The sequence below is a fragment of the Pavona decussata genome, unplaced genomic scaffold, assembly GCF_977016875.1.
Source record: "Pavona decussata unplaced genomic scaffold, jaPavDecu1.1 SCAFFOLD_174, whole genome shotgun sequence".
Taxonomy (NCBI): Eukaryota; Metazoa; Cnidaria; class Anthozoa; order Scleractinia; family Agariciidae; genus Pavona; species Pavona decussata.
Genome location: NW_028145585.1, coordinates 784136 through 802500, shown reverse-complemented (window position 1 = coordinate 802500; position 18365 = coordinate 784136). Strand labels below are relative to the sequence as shown.

The 18365-nt window shown below is 37.7% G+C and overlaps 2 protein-coding genes across 2 annotated transcripts in view; one reads left to right on the top strand and one right to left on the bottom strand.

Moving 5' to 3' along the window:
* Positions 1 to 6619, top strand: part of LOC146463855 (molecular chaperone MKKS-like) — a 16192-nt gene extending 9573 nt beyond the window's left edge. The window contains exons 3-8 of the mRNA XM_085083915.1: positions 404 to 583; positions 1738 to 1969; positions 2604 to 3014; positions 4136 to 4293; positions 5363 to 5613; positions 6167 to 6619. Coding sequence (XP_084940041.1) covers positions 404 to 583; positions 1738 to 1969; positions 2604 to 3014; positions 4136 to 4293; positions 5363 to 5613; positions 6167 to 6573 — 1639 coding nt within the window. The 3' untranslated portion in view covers positions 6574 to 6619. The remainder of the gene's footprint in view (positions 1 to 403; positions 584 to 1737; positions 1970 to 2603; positions 3015 to 4135; positions 4294 to 5362; positions 5614 to 6166) is intronic.
* Positions 6620 to 11811: 5192 nt separating this feature from the next.
* Positions 11812 to 18340, bottom strand: LOC146463854 (peptidyl-prolyl cis-trans isomerase-like 1). The gene is made up of 8 exons (XM_085083948.1): positions 18286 to 18340; positions 18098 to 18163; positions 17815 to 17862; positions 15774 to 15835; positions 14409 to 14480; positions 13709 to 13770; positions 12933 to 13017; positions 11812 to 12417 (listed from the first exon to the last, which is right to left on the bottom strand). Exons 1-8 carry the CDS (start codon positions 18325 to 18327, stop codon positions 12375 to 12377), a joined length of 480 nt encoding a protein of 159 aa, XP_084940074.1. The 5' UTR covers positions 18328 to 18340; the 3' UTR covers positions 11812 to 12374.
* Between the last annotated feature and the right edge of the window lie 25 nt (positions 18341 to 18365).

The window sequence follows — 18365 nt, the reverse complement described above, 5'->3', positions numbered from 1 at the left end:
TGCTAACGGTCCTTTGGCCTTTAGGGTTGACCGTTCATGTCGTCATTTTTTGGCAGTTTTTGGTTTTCACTGACGTTCACTTGGGGAAGTTTTCCTGGAGTGGGAAGTGTCTTCATTCACATTCTCGTTGTCAAACTGTTTTCGTATTTTATTGAGGAGTCTAAGAAGTATTCAAACAGAATAAACCAAAATTACACAAGCCGATGAGTCTTAAACCCTTATATTGAATGGCTCACGCCAATATTCAAGCCAGCTGAATTTAAAGCATACGATTCTTTGCAACCTGGTTTGATGCTTTATTAGCTGGTCATGAATCAGTTTCTTGGCTGACCATTCATTAATTGTGTTTGTCACTTGGAGCAGTTTTTAATTAAATGGTATTTTATACTTTTTAAATAAACAGATTGAAGTTCTTTCAGTCATCTCGTGGTGGCCATGTAACTGTGACTTCAGCATCAAGCAAGATTCTTCACAGCCTTTCTGGCTTGTCACATTCTATACCAAGACTGATAGTCTCGGCTGTAAAAGGGCATCTGGACAGTTACAGTGATGGTGGACTTCAAACAGCACTGCTCCTTGTCAGGTACCTTACACAGTAGTCAGAAACCTGCGATCAGGCATTCTTTTTTTCTTTTTCTCCCGACCGCAGACTCCTGTGCTGCCACACTTTCACGCTCCCCTGAGAAAAAAATCCCTGATCGCAGGTTAAGTAGTCAGCGGTACAGTGTGAAGTCACAAAAAATTGGATTTGAAGACTTTAGAAACAGCATCATAAAAATATCTATTCCACAAAACTTTATGGTCAAGATATTTTATGGGCAGTTTTGAGTCATAACTTCTCCAAACAAATCTCTATTTTGCACTGGTTTAAACAGTTTAGAACTGAAAGGAGCTATTAGTTTTGTTCTAAATCCCATGCTTTCAAAATACAAATTGTTTGATACCATCACTTTTGCACTCTTAATAAAATTATGAGAGTCTGAGATAATCAAGCCAAGAAACATCTGGCCATATAAACTGTTAAAAATTAGTAATAATCAAAGATTAGGGAGTGTGTTTGTTCTTCTTGATTCCAGGCTCTCTCTCCTTTGCCAAGTTGGCGATGATGTCATCCGCTCCTGCAAATTTGCAGAGGATGCCAGATGCGTGTCCCAAGATCCATTCATTCATTCATCCATTTGTCGATTGATTGTCCCATACAATGTCAACTCCAAACGCAATTTAATAGGAGCACATTCTTTCTACGATGAATGCAATGATTATGAATTAATAAATTATGAACTTATAAATAGTATTAGTAACTAGTGACTGTAATATTACAAGGTGTTGAAGTAAGATAGGCCGGTTCTACTTGTAGCAAACAACTTTCTGTCACTGGTGCCAACAGGTGTATCTTTATTAAAATTCCGTCAATTTTAGATGAGAATTATTTCCAAGTAACTTTCAATTAAAGTTTTATCTGCAGTGATGGGTCTTTACAGGACAAAATGAGAGAGAATAAAAAAAGCCATGAAAACTTGAATTTAACTTCAATGTACAGTGTACCAGTTTTCAAGGCTGTCATTCAGGTAATGAGACTTTGAATTTCAGGAAACAAATGGACAGTGAGTGATACATTTAGCCATTTTTCTCAAATAATTTATCTTCTATTTTGTCTTTCAAAGTTTAATTTTAGAAGCTTTTGTGGCTTCATGCCTGCTGGCAGTATTGATATATCATTCTGTTTCTCTGCTATAGCCTGGTACAGTCCTCCTTTGATCTGCCTGTTCCAAGAGCATTAGTCTCGCAGATCAATCAACATTCATTGGAGGTGATCAGCAACCACCTGCAATCATGCCAATGGAAAATGAAGATTGATATTGGAAATATGAAGAGTATGCTGTGCATTGTTAATAGCATTGTAGGAACCAAACCAGCTTGCCACCTCAGTCAATCAAACAGGAACCATATTTGTGTGCTCATAATCAAGGTTCTGTTTTCAGTGTCTATTAAAAAATAATTTGTTATTATTATTATTTTACGTGTAGCTTACCCCCACAGGGTATGCCCTATGTAGTTAAGGGTATCCTTTCTTGGAAAATGTTGGGAAAAGTCAGGGAAAAACATTTTTTTTCAAAGTCAAGGAAAATGCTGGGGATTTTGCGGTGTCTCACTCAATAGGACAGTGAAGTTCTAAATTGAATTTAGAACTTCACTGTCCTATTGAGTGAGACACCGCAAAATCCCCAGCATTTTCCTTGACTTTGAAAAAAAAAATGTTTTTCCCTGATTATTCTTTGAAAAGTCATGGAATTTTATTTTTGCCTTACCACTACATTTTTCCAAAGAGTTTCCTTGTTGGCAGTCAAATGCCATATTTGCAAAAAAATGTTTACAAAGGAACTGATTTCTGTGGCTTAATTGCCACAGGATTTGTGATGGATGGTCAGCGAAAGTTGGTTTGTGATGACTTTCAAAAGTCAGGTAATTTTTTTCCTTATGAGTGGTAACCCAGACTAACCAGCCTGTCTTTTATGGTGTTTCCTCCACTGATCCATCATTAGTAGAAGATTTGAAATGCAGTCATGCAATGTTGTTTTCTAATAAATGATTTTAACTTTTAGGCTTTCCTTCATTCACTACCAAACAACACAACCAAGGATTCTTCTGCAGCAATTGCAGCACCAGTTCAAATTATGACTTGCGAGGGAGACTCTGTTAAAGACTCAAAAATCGTACCAGGTGTACTACTGCAAGCACCTGATATTCCAACCTTTCAACACCAGAGTAAGACACTTGTGAGCCACACTGCCAAGGTAGCTTTGTATAACATATCAATGGCAGGAGATACAGATGAATGGTTTAGTAATGACATTAGAACAGAAACAGCAAGCAGTGGTGTAGACATCAATATGACGAATGCTGTCCTGCGGCAGCTGTTGAAGGTCGCTGATTGGTTGATTGCTGCTGGTGTGCAAGTGATTGCCTGCCAGAAATGTATGCACCCAGCTCTTAAGCAGTACTTGAGAGACAAGGTTGGTATATAAAAAGGCACCGCTGTGAAGGAGACTGGGAGGGAGTCAGTGGAAGGTGCTCATTGAAAGGTTTTAATAGGACACTTAAAAATAAAAGTGCTTCAGTCTCATTTGAATTCAGTCCAGGGCCCAGTGGTTCAAAGCCTGATTAAGCTAATCTTGGGTTAACATGAACTTGATTCGAGTTTATTTACTTACTAATCCATAAGGATTCTTCCAAACGATTATAGACCCTCAGTTGTGCCTTTTCTTTACCATTAACTGAAAATTAGCCTTTAAAATCATCTTTAACAGGGGGGGGGGGATGAAGACTTTGCTTAACTTTTAATCGTGGATTAGCAAATTAAGCGGCATAAATTTCGAACAACCGGGCCCGGGTTATTTCTTCCCCTAACAATTTTATGGATAGTATTAATAGTGTGTTAATTGTCGTTTTACAGTGCAATTATTTTCACTGTTGATAAAGGTGGCTGCATCAACACTTTCTGGTGCAAATTTGATAAAAATCCTGAACATTTTAGAAAGAGACAAAGTCTTTTCAGTGCTGACAAACCCACATTTTAACCCCCAGGAAATACACGAATATAAGTGATGGTGACACAATAATGAATATTGATTTATAGATAAATCTCTGAAAGATAACTTTAAAATTCTTATTCAAAGATTCCATCACAGCAACACCTACTAAAACAACAGTCACTCGTGCTTTGGCAATCTTCTTTGAAATTTAGCTTGCAATGTTAGCAGATAAAATACGTCTGTTTGAAACTTAGCCTTTCTATGGCAACGCTACTGTAACTAGCAGATAAAACAAGCCCTGTGTTTGAAATCTTAGCAGTTTTTGAGTAATTTTCATCTTCTAGCTAAATTATCATTTGCGCCTACCCATTTCAGTTTCTCCAAGGGCTTCAATTATAGTTGGGAAAACTTCTCACAGTCCTTCGAATAGAAGAACATTTTAGTTTTCTTTTACAAATCCTTGAATTAAGAAATTGACTGAACCTGAGAATCTTTGCCATCCTGCTGGTTAAGGGAATTTCAGTCCATGGTTCTTGGAAACCAAGCTCACTTGGTGCCCAGCTTTCAAAGCTTTAACTTAATCGTTCATTGTTGTTACTCAGGGCGCATTTGTGATGGATCGTTTGTCCATACTTCACATCTCTGCCGTACAACGCATGACGGGGGCTGCGATTCTTAGCACATTCAGTGTGGACATACCCGCTGCAACAAATTTTGGGCACGTGGAAAAGATTGAACATGTGCTCCTCAATAATAAGAGGTCAGTTTGAGATCACAACAGAATGCTATATTATTTGGGGCTGCATACCATCTTCTCAGGAATACACAATTTAGTTGAAGATTGTACGGCAGCTGGAAGAACAAAATTAGAAAAAAGAAATGAGTAATGAATGACACCGGTAACGATCTCCTCAAAAAAGGTATTGAGATAAACGAGAGGACCCACTTGGCCGATTACGGAGACGGTAAAACAGAACGCTGATCCAAATATAAACAGCGATTTAAAAGAAAGGTGAACGTTATTTACTTATGTCCACAGAGAACTGCATAGCAAGGGTTCTAGTTCCTGTAAGTGGAATGCAAACAGCAAAAAATGTTACCGAGTGCTGTTTTAACCAAATTTCTCTCAGCTTATCCCCGGCCTATCTGGCTCTGACCAATCAAGTATTTTGTGCTTTGAGCTTGGAAAACAGTGTATAGACGTTTTGGAGAAAGGCATGGGAAATGTATGGTGCAAAACATACGTTTGTACAGACGCTGCGTATTTGACAATCCCTTTACGAAATTGTGTTATAATATACTCAGCGTGGCATAATATGAAAATCACTGAGAGAAGAAAGAGAACAAACAGATCATATCATACACTTTATTAACGCACGTTCGTATTTTGAACGAGTTTTTAAACTCCTAGTAGACATAACGTGTTAAAATAAATGATTGATTGATTGAAGAAAAGTGCTATTTCCGAATGAATGAAAAGTTTCCTGAAGAGAATTTTAACAAAAAGCTGTTCACCAGCTGTTGTCTTTCAGAGCCAATAAGGCTCCTACGTCACCTGATGACAACTGGCATTTTTCAAATGGCCTAAGCTGAAATAGGTCACGCGACAAAAGGGCTTGGTACAGAGCCGGACGTTCGAATACACGGACTTCGGCTGGAGGGGGGGGGGGGGGGGGGGGAGGATCTTTCCAAATACCTCTTAATGGTAAATTGCATCATTGCATCATATGCCTTGAAGAGGGAACAAATTAGAATGCCAGAAACAGCAACATTCTATTGTGAATATATTGCAACTAATGTTAGTTTTTCTTCAATTTCTCGTTAAACAGCTACATTCATTTGCACCCAAAGTCTTCATCTGTGCCTGTGTGCACACTTCTGCTGTGTTCACCAGACGAGACTTCACTTGAAGAGCTAAAGACGGTCTGTCAAGCAGCTGTGACTGCCTTGCATGAGACACTGTCATGCCCTTATGTGGTGCCAGGAGCTGGGTGTCTGGACACACATTTAGCAGCAGTTTTGAGACAGCATGGACAAACCAGTGGCTCAAAGATCTCTGAAGAGCTTGGCTGCACTAAAGGTTAATTTTTTCAACAAGAACAGTAGAATTCCGACATCCTGGGCACTCAATGAAAACAAAGAATTGTTTGAGAAAGCCATAGTTTTCAACAACCCACCCATGTCCAATATACACCGTCAGATTCCGGTTGTCAAAGCTATAGTCAAATGGACTAAGAAAAAGTCTAGTCATAAAATTCAGTAACCGGAAGCCAGGTTTAGTTGACATGGTTAGGATTAAATAATTTCATCTATTGGAGTCGCATCACCATCAACGTACCGGAAGTCGCGTATATTGGACAACCCTCCTAAAACATGGCAGGATTCTTTAGCAATGCACCTATTAAATGCATCTGCACAACATTTTTCACTTCATAATCAAATGTGCCAATAATTCTAGGTAATTGGTTGCACCTGCAATATCGGTAAAATTAGAGTCGATTTATTTGTTGCATACTTTATAGTTTTTCGCATTTGTTCATGCAAAGCACCAATATTATTTTTAAGCTTGAAAACACTACAAAAGAGAGCAGTAGTCTTGTATGTAATCCGGTTAAACTGAATTTCCTTCTTAGGTCAGTTTGTTGCTTCCATCAACAATGTCGCTCATTGTCTGGAATCCTTGGCCACGAGCCTTGAGCATGATGGGGGTGGTCATGTGACAGACTCAGCCTATCAGCATCATTGGAGTCTTCCTCCTGGAGCACTGAAGCTGAAACCCAGCCTGCCCCGCTGCCTGTGTGGATTAGTGTCATGTGATCAGCCAGTGGATTGGAGCATGGTGGGAGACAGCGATATTTGTGTTTCACAAGACTTGTGTAACAGCAGAAGGAACGATTGTGTTTACACAGAAGATGACGAGAAAGTGTTTGAGAACTCAGTCCTAGATATGTTTTCAATGAAGATGAACTCTTACAGAACTGCTTTGGAAACGGCTAATGCTATTTTGAGAGTCCACTGCATAGTTTGCAGTAGTCAGTAGAATAGTAGGTGGTTGAGTTCGTGTAAAATTAATCTCAGTTACACAGTGACATGCTCTGCTGTTTGTGGAACACGGGATTCTCTTTTTCATTGTTATTTGGCAAGTAAACTCGGATTATGTTGTCCTGAACTAAGTCAGCGAAGGCAGTTCTTTATGGTCATTCTTTGGCTTGGGTTAAACCTTCTACCAGGCTTGAGTTAAACCTTCTAACAGGTATATCAACAGACCCTATGCGGCCTACACTGTAACTACAAACTTGAAGAGTAAAATTCGCCCAAACATACAACTCGTTCATTACAGCTCGTCAGATCTGTTGTTAATAACGGAATGTTCAACCTCGTTTGTTAGTATTGATAGTCAAGGATGACATCACCTCCAATTAGAACAATTAATGAATCCCAGTACTCAACGTCGTTGTACAACAGCAACTCTCTCATCTTCTGAGCTTTACTTGTACTCAATTCCTCATGCCAATTAGGTACTAATACAGGAACTTTAGTTGAGGTATCATCGACATTCCATAAGGACATCAGAACTGAAAGGGCATCAGATTCCAGGAATGCACGAGCGATTCCATCAACTCTCTCAAGTGTCATGATCTTTACCGTAGAAAAAAGCTAAGGACCCCAACTATGCCTTTTGTTGTCATCAAGTCGTCTTCTTCTCTAGGAATTCCGGTTACTGTATTGAGCTGTTCCAGGTAAAGGCGAGAGCGATCTCCGTCTTACTAAACTACTAAACTCTCCCCTTAGATTCTGTGTAGCCCTCCTTCCTTCGCGACTTTATCAACAATAAGACATGGTGCTTTAACCCCCCTCCCAAAATCATGAAAATCTGTATCCATCGTCAGGCCGCAACGGCTCAAAACCCATGCCCTCTAGGCCCTCGCATACCTATATATAGCTTATGCACGGAAGTTACTCTGCCCCCGGCTTGAAATCAGCCTTGAAATCTTCTCAAGATCTACCGGTTACCTTGGTTTGGGTAAATCTGGTAATGGAACGAGTTTTCCCCACCATCAGTGCTCCAGATTTGCAGTGATAGTCCCTTGGAGACTCTTGAGTGAGCTTGAGTGTCATAAGAGATGGAATGTGGTGTATGCTTACTCTTTCTGACAAGTACTTTACTTTCCTTCAGCGTCCTTTAATGCTGCAAACGGCACCCGAAACAACGGGCCATCTGGGACGAAAATAATTAATTCCCGGTTCTTCTATGATCGTTTCGTGTATTTGCCGATGCTGAGTGTTTTTCTTTTTTGGCGGTTTTCTGTCAGGGTTTGGTCTGATTGAGGAATCCTGCACCATTTCTTCACCGCGTTTCGTGCCACATAGCGCTGACAAAGACGGGTCCTCAACTTTCCGTTGGCTTCTTCTTCGATGATATCAACAGATCATGGATACTAAATGCTACATTATTACATCTGTCTCAGAGCATGGTTCCTTCTTTAACCACACTTTCTTGAAATTTATTCTCCCACTTTTGTCAATGCACAAACCAAATGTAAACAAATCTTGCCTCAGACGTGTGGGGATTCCTCATATTGACCTCTTCCAAAATTGGCAGTGCCAAGATTGTTGTGCATCTATAATTACTTCCCCTGACTTCTTCGACCAATTTCTTTGCAGATGGTCAGACAGCTCGCCGCATGTTCAAGTGCATTTTTCGTCACTGGTTCGCAGAAAATGGACTTTTCTGATCTGAGGTTGTTGCAACTGCAAAAGCTTTTCCATACTTCTCTCCAATTTTCTTGGAAATCTTAGGCCCCAACTTGCGGATGATGATCAGCCAATCTGAGCAATCTCTCAGTATGAACCTTGAATGAACGCACCTATATTTTTTCAGTAAAAACCAGTGATAAACTGTGTTTTCAAGGACCACCGTGACAAAATAAAAGTACCGGATCCTGTAGTGAAGGATCTAATCAGCAAAAAAATTGTAAAGCAAATAATCGAAAAAAAGAGCAAGGCTGATTTCACGGTCAGGGAAGTATATTTTCCAATATTTCGAAAGGCACGGCCTTTCTTCTTCAGGGTATGTTTGAGACTGACCCTGTGGCTATATTTTTTGTTCTTTATACTTGATGACAGGTCTCGTATTTACATGCATTACCACAAAGGGCTGGGTGCAATAAAGTTCACTTATGAAAGTATTTGAAGGAAGAAAGAATTTGAGTTTACTACGAAATAACCTCTCAGTTGCAGGTACAAAAGCTAAATAATCGCTTACTCCCGGTCTTTCACTCTCGACAGAAGCTGTCACGGGAGTGACTGTCCGAGTTAGACTACGAACAGTACTTTGTTTTTCTCGGGATACCACGCGAGCTAGCGCGAAAATTGATCCCGCGAGGAGACGCGCTTCCCTTCGCGCGTCGCGTCTTCCACGTGGGATGGAGGCAATCGCGCGTGGTTCGTTCGCTTTTTAATACTACTATCCGAAAGAAAAATACGGGACTTTTCGTAGTCTAATGCCCCATTCACACCAAGGCTTAAACACGTTTAAAAGCTGTTTACTTAAACACAGTTTAAAATTGTTTCCTTCAAAAAAGCTGCTTTCGGATTTTTGTAGACTACAGATTTAGCACAAATGAAAGCATTAAGTTAACGTTTACTTGAATCCTATGTCAACGCCAATGGCTCAGCTTTCTGTCACCAATTTTAATTTTGTTAAACCCTGTTTAATTAAACATGTTTTATTGGTGTGAATGGGGCTTAAGCTCATAGCCGGGGTGAGGGGAAGTGAAAACGGGCGGAAAAAAATTAGTTGAAGAAACTTCAAGCGAAAAGATAAATGGTTGGCCTTCCCTCGCCCCGCAGATTTACTCCTTTGGCCTTCGAGAATGGGGGAAATCATGCCAAAGCCAGCGTAGTATTGGTTTCCTATCCAAGCGAGCGAGCTCCTTCCACCCGGCTCGCTTTAATTTACAATCATGCCACTTGGAAAGGCATGGCCTGACCGGAAATAAAACAATAAGCAACGTGCGAAAAACTTGGTCAGCGGCTGATCACAACTTCCGGTTGATCTTTTCTTTGTGGAAACGACAGCTGTCGCCGACTGTTGAGTTTGTCGTATGTTGATCAAATATTTGTGCGTTCTTTGGTACCTTACGGTTGCCTTGAATGGATAGAGAAGAAGAAGAGAGGCGAAAGATTTTGTTATTGTCTTCAATCTAACTGGTTACGTTGAGGTGAACTTATGAGGAAGCGATGCAGCAATTACCAAACCAACTCTCATATGGACAATGCGGAATTCACTCGTCCGCGAAATTTTTTGAAGTTGGCCGCGGTAATCGGGTTTATGATGGCCGTTGCTCTCGTTGCTTTGTACTACAGGAACTTTTTGATAATTTTGATCATCATAGCCGTCTGGATATCCTGAAGAGTGGCGAAAAAACGGCCGAAAATGGTTCATACTTGAAGGTGATTTTGCGATATTTGATAAGAAACTGTGGTTGGTTCTTCGAATCGTTTCTCTCCTGTTTCGCCGTACAAGTGTCCATTACACTACTACAGCTTACATATTCATGGTGTCAGCAAGTTGCTTTGGTCCTAAATGATCTTTTTGTTGGCGATACGTTTGTGGAACAGTTAAAAAGAAGAGATTTTACTTTGGGTAACCTTGAAGTTGTATAAAATTAATCAAAATCCAGCAAGACAAGATTTGTACAGTCACTATGGAGCTACTACGGCCTCAATGGAATGAACAAAGTTTTGTTAAGTGTTAGATTTATAATGAATTCATTTCACCTAAAGTTGTATTAAAAGATATAGAGCTGTTCCATTTTCATGTAAATCTTCTCGGTAGATTTTGATTTTGGTATTGTAATGTATACTAATATCCATGGGAACCCTAGCTTTTATTGAAAGCTCGTTAAAAGTTCCCAGTAGAGTAATTATTAATATATTTTGATCGGCAGTTTCTTTTAATGAGAAAAAAGCAGCAAATAGAAAATCAATTTCTGGTATTAAAAATTCTTGTTTCTGGCGAGTGAAAGATGATCTAGCAATCTGTCTAGACGGATCTTTACCCACCAGATAAATATGAACACTTTTCGTTCTATGGACAGTTACAGCATACTGTAAACAGTTCTACGTTTTAGGCTTGGTCTGTGATAAATCTACTCTTTGTGCAGATCAAAAAGATTTCATGTATTTTTGACTAAAGCAGAAGAATGCAGACCTCTTCAATATATGCTTCCTGGCAAGGTGCTGACAGACAAAAGTCTTAAAAAAACGCAGTGTGACAGTAATAATATTATAAGGGAGGGAATAAATGATGGATACGTGATACCGGTGCGACTTTCAAAACAAGTACAAGTTTTTCCTGTCTCCTACATTGTATCTTGTGGCTCTGACGTTCACATGACACCAGCAATATCTTGTACAAGTCTTACCAGTGCCAGCTGTACAACCATTTCTTTGCTTAAATGAAACTAACTCTATCTCAAAAGGTTTTTGTAAAGCTTTCTTGTCATACCACTTGGTGCTAGAAGATAATGAAAAGAATAAAAACAAAACAGTTGGAGCCACAGTGAAGTAAGAAGCTAAGTCTTAGCCTCAATGACCCACTAAAAACCCACTTCCTCATAGACTACAAGCATTCTTATATGTTTCAGGGATTGTAAAACAGGGGTGAAATTAACGTGCAAAAATCATTGTCATCTGCTGAGAAAACATGCCACAACTGATATTTTCTTCACCTCTTGCTCAGCTCACCATAGAAAAGGCCTCAGAAAATAGAACTGTATATATTCCAGCTGTATTAGTCAAATTACATCAGAAACTCCAAGATGCCGAACTCACCTGTCTACTTCAGACTAAAACTTTGTATTATGGACTTTCAATAAACTGTGAAAAAACATTTCATTATAAGCTGTATGTAGGATGTTTGTCATATATGAACCTAGTTTTATGGCCAAGCCTCGAGTCTCCTCTAGCTGACAGCATTCAGACTAGTAATGGGAAGGTCAGTAGGTTCGACTCATGACCTCAGGGGTTGAATATGCATTGATGTTACGAGGATTTGATGCTGATCACTGTTAGGGATTAAAGGGTTAAACCTCTTGCCACATGCATTCCTCTTAGGCCTTTCATTGGTGAGGGTTGGGGATCACTAGATAAATATTTCATAACATCAAAGGGGCATTTATTCAAGGACGGTTTGGGGGGGGGGGGGGAATAAATTAATTGAGGAAGTACAGAAGTTCACACCCATATGGTAAAATACACAATACATCTCATCAAAAATTTCAAATAACTTTATTTAAATATAATGTAAGTTATAATGGAACATACATGTTTTATACATACATAAAAGAAAATGCCTGGGTGAAATGATGGCCATTGTCGTTGAAGGTCTTGACAGTTTTCGCCATAGTCTGCATGGCAGGGGCTAGAAAGGTGAAGGGGAGAAGGGAAATCGGGCAACACATGGGGAAAAGGGAAAATGAAGCTTTCGGCTGCTAGCGCCTGCCACGAGGCTATTTTCACCACAAATTATTGCAAACACAATGGACTGAACCAGTTAACAAATTTCACTGTTTGTTCCCGGACACAAATCAGACTATCTGACAATGTTCAGAGCACAGTCTGCTCAAACTGTTTTGCAGTAACAGGCAGGAACAGTCTATTTTAAAAATGAAGGCCTAAATTAAATACGTAAAAACAGTGAAAGATAAGCAGAAAATAATCAAGTGTACAGTTGGCAGTAAAAATGTCACAAAACAGCCCTGTTTCATCTGCGACTACAGCTACAACTGCAAGCAATCTTTGTTGGTTTTTTATGCTCTTTCACTGCAATGTCCTCTACGCTGCCTTTCCATTTAATATGTAGACGTCATGAAGTGGCCTAAAATTACAAAAATAAAGAGTAAAAACAATATTATTTTTAATTTAAGTCAACAAAGAAATAAATGCACTTCATTATAATTAAAATCTCAAACCCTTCTGTAATTATATCTACAGATACTGCATTTAAAAGTTAGAGATCTTGCAGACATAGATTTGATTATTAAAGCTCCTCAAATTCATTAACAATTCATGAAGAGAAAACAAAAAAAAAATCACTAGCATAAAGGAAGTAAAAGAAAAAATTTAAAATTTGGTGGACTAATCTGCATTGAATTTCTCCAGGAATTATTAATGCTTTGAGAAAAAGCATTTCCAGAACTTCAAAATTGAAGGTTAGACACCAACAAGGAAGGGTGAGACTAAACTCAGTGCATATTTTACCACACTCTTGGTAGTAACCAATTCAAACAAACAAATCATTGTAAAATAGTTTGAATGTAAGCACCTTGGATTGCACTACTACAAAGGGTTATTCTTGGACAAGAAATTAGTCTTTTAGGCACATTTTCCCACCTATCAGTTGGGTCTGTTTCCACCAGACCTATTCTCTTGACTACACCTATTCCTCCACTGACCCGACCAAAAATTGTATGTTTACCTGAAAGAAATGACAAAATAAAATGTTGTGACACATTAGACAGTGCCTTTCTATCATTGCACAATGACGACTATGTTGGTTCTATATCAGTGATACCTGTATATTAACAGGCAAAATAATGTTCAATAATTGAACTGAAATTATTTTAGTCTAACTTGTATGATTGGATATTTATCTAGATTTTGTATACTATCTGTAAATTGTGTATGGTATTATTATATTCTATGTTTAATATGATATTAGAGGGTCAGCTCCATATGAGGATTTGTTTCCTCCCTGTCTGCATTTCTTCTTTACTGATTGTTATGCAAGTTGTCATAATTAATAAATAAAAATTTAAGATAGAAAATTTAACACAGTTACTCGAGTTTCACGCACTATGCGATCATCAGACTGTACCGTTGCAGATTGTAGAGTTAACTCTACAATCTCCACTGGTACAGTCTGATGATCGCTTAGTGCATGAAACTCGAGTAACTGTGTTACATTTTCTATCTTAAATTTATATTTCGCTCTGCATGTTTTTGCATCGAGCACTCCTGCGACTGAGTGAAGCAATCATTGTATTGTTTCTTTGTTTATAAATAAATAAATAAATAAATAAATAAATAAATTCTATTCAAAAGTTTTCTTTAAAATGTTTCAACAATGAAGCCAAAATCAGAACAAATCCTAACATTCAATTCCTTACCATCAAGCCACTGGGTAGGAGCCAACGTGATGAAAAATTGACTTCCATTAGTATTTGGGCCACTGAAAATTGAATTAAGTACATTCAATTACTTAAAAAGCCTATTTATTATTATTAAAATTATTTTAAAAACAATTGAATTGCAGACTTTTTGGAACCAACAAAATGTTTACATTTTTTTCAACTGGATTTACCAAGTACAATACCAACTGATTACACCTACCAAAATTTTGGAAAAAAAGTTTCCCTTCTTAAACGTGCACTTTTCAGTATCTTGGATAATATTACTCCCTACCTACTTCCCCCTAAATAATAGAAAGATTTAAAATTAGGTTTATGGCAAATGGCAGAAATGATCACGTGACCATGTTTACCCTTATTTGCTGCTCGCTGTTTCAGTTCCTCAGTAACGTTGAGTCTTGAAAATTGAGAAAACTATCGTAGATTTGAGTTTTGCGTTAGCATCAAAGGTCAGAATTATTTTGCACTATTTTCATCTGTGCACTAATTTTTGCAAGAAAACATAAACGTAAATCTCACCTTTGCCATTTGCCATAAACACAATTATAGAATATTCTAAATCTTGCTATTAAATAAATATTCTTCATCCTCCCCAACCATTTTCGATTTCATCACAGAATGAGCTTTGCAGCAGTGCAACATTGTCTGGAGAACACCATTATCATTAAATTTTCTGTACCTATTTGCCATTGAAAGGATGCCAGCTCCTGTGTGTTTTAAATCTCTTGTCAATTCATCCTCAAATGCAGGCCTGTGTATAAAGTATTGGGAATCAGTAAACACATATCTGGCCTCTCTACAATGCCCTTAGCTGCTTGGGCATGAGCGATATGCAGCAGTGTTTTATCGGGTTTTAAAACCATGAGGCACAGCTGAGTGGTTTTAGACCCGATAAAACACGTGCTGCGAGTTTTTTTGAACAGCTTCAAAAACATTTATGGAAAAGCGTGTGTCAAGAGAGTTCATTATGCTTTTGTGAATATTGAAAATTAGCATACGAGAAAAACATTACACACCGCATACTAATAAGGAGGAGGTTTTATCAGGTTTTAAAACCACTGCACGTGATGTTTTATCGACCATTTGATAGGTCAATGGGCTTACGAATTTTTAATGAGTTTTTAAATGAAACTTAAAAGGTGCTTGTAACATCTATTATTGTTTGACATTTATCTGCTGGAAAGAGTTATACTCTCTTTGAACAACTGGGGCCTGGCCTTTGAGTAGAAGCAAGGTTGGAGTTGACTTTGGTCTGACACAAACCTCATTACTTTCATATGAAAATCATGTTGTTCTTATGTTAACTAGTTTGCATTTACACCTCAAAAGCACTGAGGTTTGTATCAAAACAAAAATAACTACAGCCTCACTTCAACTCAAAGGCCAGGTGACTAATTGTCCCCCATTGTAAAATGCACGTCTTTAATGCTCAGTCACCAAACCCCAGGTACAGTCTTCACTTAAAAGTGCCACAACACAATTTGATCAACACCCACTAATTACCCATTTCTTGCACTTCACTCTAGATACTGTGTGGTCATAAGATTATGTTTACAGTCAATCCATGTCACATGTCACCAGTATTTTTGAAATTTGAATGGAGTTTTGAAATTTACATGTCAGTTTTGAACGTTGCCAACAATATTTCAGAGTTGCCGTACAAATTTCCCTTAGTTTATTGACGATATAAAGCTATGATTTTTCTTTACATTACAGCTGCATTAAGAATTTCAAAAATAACAATTGTTTCCCAACTATTTTGAATCTTTCCAGAGAAATGTTCAACATTCCATTCAAATGCCGGAAATTACAAAGAGGAATTCAAATGTTCATTTCATTGTTGGAAATACTGGTCACGCCTGATGTGGATTGACGGTAAGCCATAGGGCATCCTAGATCAAGTTCATAGCCACATTGAAGAAATCATTTTGGAAAATTTACTGAATCTTTTCAAAACTGGTATGAAAACAAAGGAACAGATTATGAGGGGACAGGCCTTGAGGTCTAACCCACTTTGGTGAGTATAATATAAATCTATGCTCACCCATACACAGAAGCCCCTCCTCTACCAGTTCCTGTGGGATCTCCTGTCTGGATCATGAAGTCCTACAAGTAAAAAGTGTCAGAGAGTTAGTGTTTGAACTAAAATTCTGGTACATGCCTGCAAGAACTAACACCAAGTTAACTGCTTTTCATAAGGCAACTACAAACATGAATTCATGCAAAAGCCAAGAAATTAATTAAAATATCATCTGAAAGCATGACAAAGTCAACCAAATATAGCAGGGCCAATATTTACAGATTGTTACACAAACAGAACCTTGCCATTACTTTCAACAGAACATGACCACAAAATAAATTTATCTTAGATTTCTACTGTACAATATATTTACTCCTGGCTACTCACAGCACTGTTTCACATTTATCCCACTTCTATTTCTAGGAAAATGCAAAATACCTCCCACTGTTAGATTTTATACACTTGCTCTTAAAAGTTTATACAATCAAGCATCTTCATGGGTTACACAGATTACCCAACATAAAATGAACAGTGGTTGTCATAAGGCTTTAGTCCATAATTTCCCTGTTGTAATTTTTTTTTTTTTTTTTATTATCTCTCTCTCTCTCTTTTTAGTCTATGGCCCTCCTCTTTCTATAAAACTACCATTTATGTACCTTTCAATAACATGCGGACTCTGAAGTTGAAGATTCAATCAACCATAATTACGTTTTTCACTGCCATCAATCAGTGCCACTGACCCCTTAGGGTTACTGTATACTTTTAGAGGTGTCTTGCGTCCAAGCAATGTAGCGCTTCCGGTTTAAACTGTAGATACCTAAACCCCTATATCAAATTAAAGCTCATAGAGCTGACTATCAAACTATGCCAAGAATTTTGAAATAAAATGAATTGCTGAATTTTTAGCACTGTTTTCTCGAATCAAATTTTTCGCTTGGAGGGGACACTTTAACAAGCTAAAACTCAAAGGGAATTTGTTCGTTTGTCATCAAATTTGGACAGTAGCTAGTTTAACAGATAAACAACAAAAACATCTGCGAATTTTTTCTTTCAAAATATTTTTTCTCAGAGAATAATTTTTGTACAATCACTGCACATTTTTTTATCCCATTTGGAAAATGTTCCATAACTTTTCACTGCAATTGAATATGGCAAAACGCAGTCCCAATTTTTTAGCGCAAAAAAACAAAATTCACTTGGACTTGTAGTTTTCAAAAGGTGATTTGGATGCTTACATTTAGAAGTCGTGAAAAATTCGACAATATATTTAATTTCAAAGTTCTTGGTATAGTTTAATAGCCAGCCCTATAAGCTTTAATTATAGGGTTTTAGGCATTTACAGTTTCACTACATTGCTTGGACGTGAGACACCTCTGAAGGTGTACGGTAACCTTAACCCTTTAAACCCCAATATCAACATGTAGATTCTCTTTATTTTTATGGAACTAGTTAGGAGAATTTGTTAAAACATCAAGACCTTTTGTCTTTGATGATCATTCCCTTTTTTCCCATAAGCTGAATGCTATTGCTTGATCAGGTTGAGATATTATGAGGAGAACTTAAACGCTTGGGATTAAAGGGTAAAAAACAACAAGGTTGTTTGGCTCAATGGGTTCAAAATTTCACATTCAAAGCTTGTGATTGATGTATTTCAATCAACTTTGTTGGTTTCTGTGTTTTTTAATAAGTCAGTTGTTGCTGTAATAATTATGTCACTACTTAGTTAGCTTGCACTTAACTTTCTACATAATAATTAGTCATTTAGGTGATTTATTTATTCATTTATTTTACTATTTAATTCTTTTTCTCTTTGTCTACTGAATCTATTTCGGTTGTTAATTTTCTTTTACTTTTGAGCATGTAAACTATCAATACTAGCTACCCACCTCGAATAGCCCTTGCTAATTGTGGGTAACTAATATTGTAAAAAGTGTCTTCTCTTATAATAAATTGTTGTTGTTGTTTTTGTTGTTGATTGACAGTAGTAAAACACACAAATCACTAGCTGGGTTTTTAAGTACATGAAGTTCACAGTTCACATGTCTATTGAAAGGTGCAGTAGTACCTTAATCACTCTGTGAAACTTGCAGTTATTATAATATCCCCTCTCTGCCTGAAACAAAATGACCAACAAAACAATTAATTACTTTACTGGGTCCACATGATGGTATCATTGAAAGATTAAAGGTGGATATAAAATAATAGCACTGGGACAGTAAACACCCGCGTAAAAGAACAAGAGGATATGATAAGAACCTCCGGACTGAAATTCGTCATGTTAGACACGGTCTGTTATATGAGAACCTAGCAATAAATATATGAAATAAATGCAGCAGATAGGTACCTACCAATTCTTTAAAATTTCTGCAAGTCTTAGGAGCATGCCTCCAGTATAGTTCACATTCAATTTCACCCTTGAATTGAATAATAAAACACGTGAATTACTTATTGTGAATAGCTGCTTGAGAATTACATACAAAGTAAGCAGAAAATAGCAGTAGTTGAAACCGTTTTACGTTTGCAATCGCCGACATACCATAGATGTATCTAAACGAATCTTGGCAGGTTCATCCGCCATTTTGAATGTGGCAACGATTGAAAGGATTTCTGGGAAAG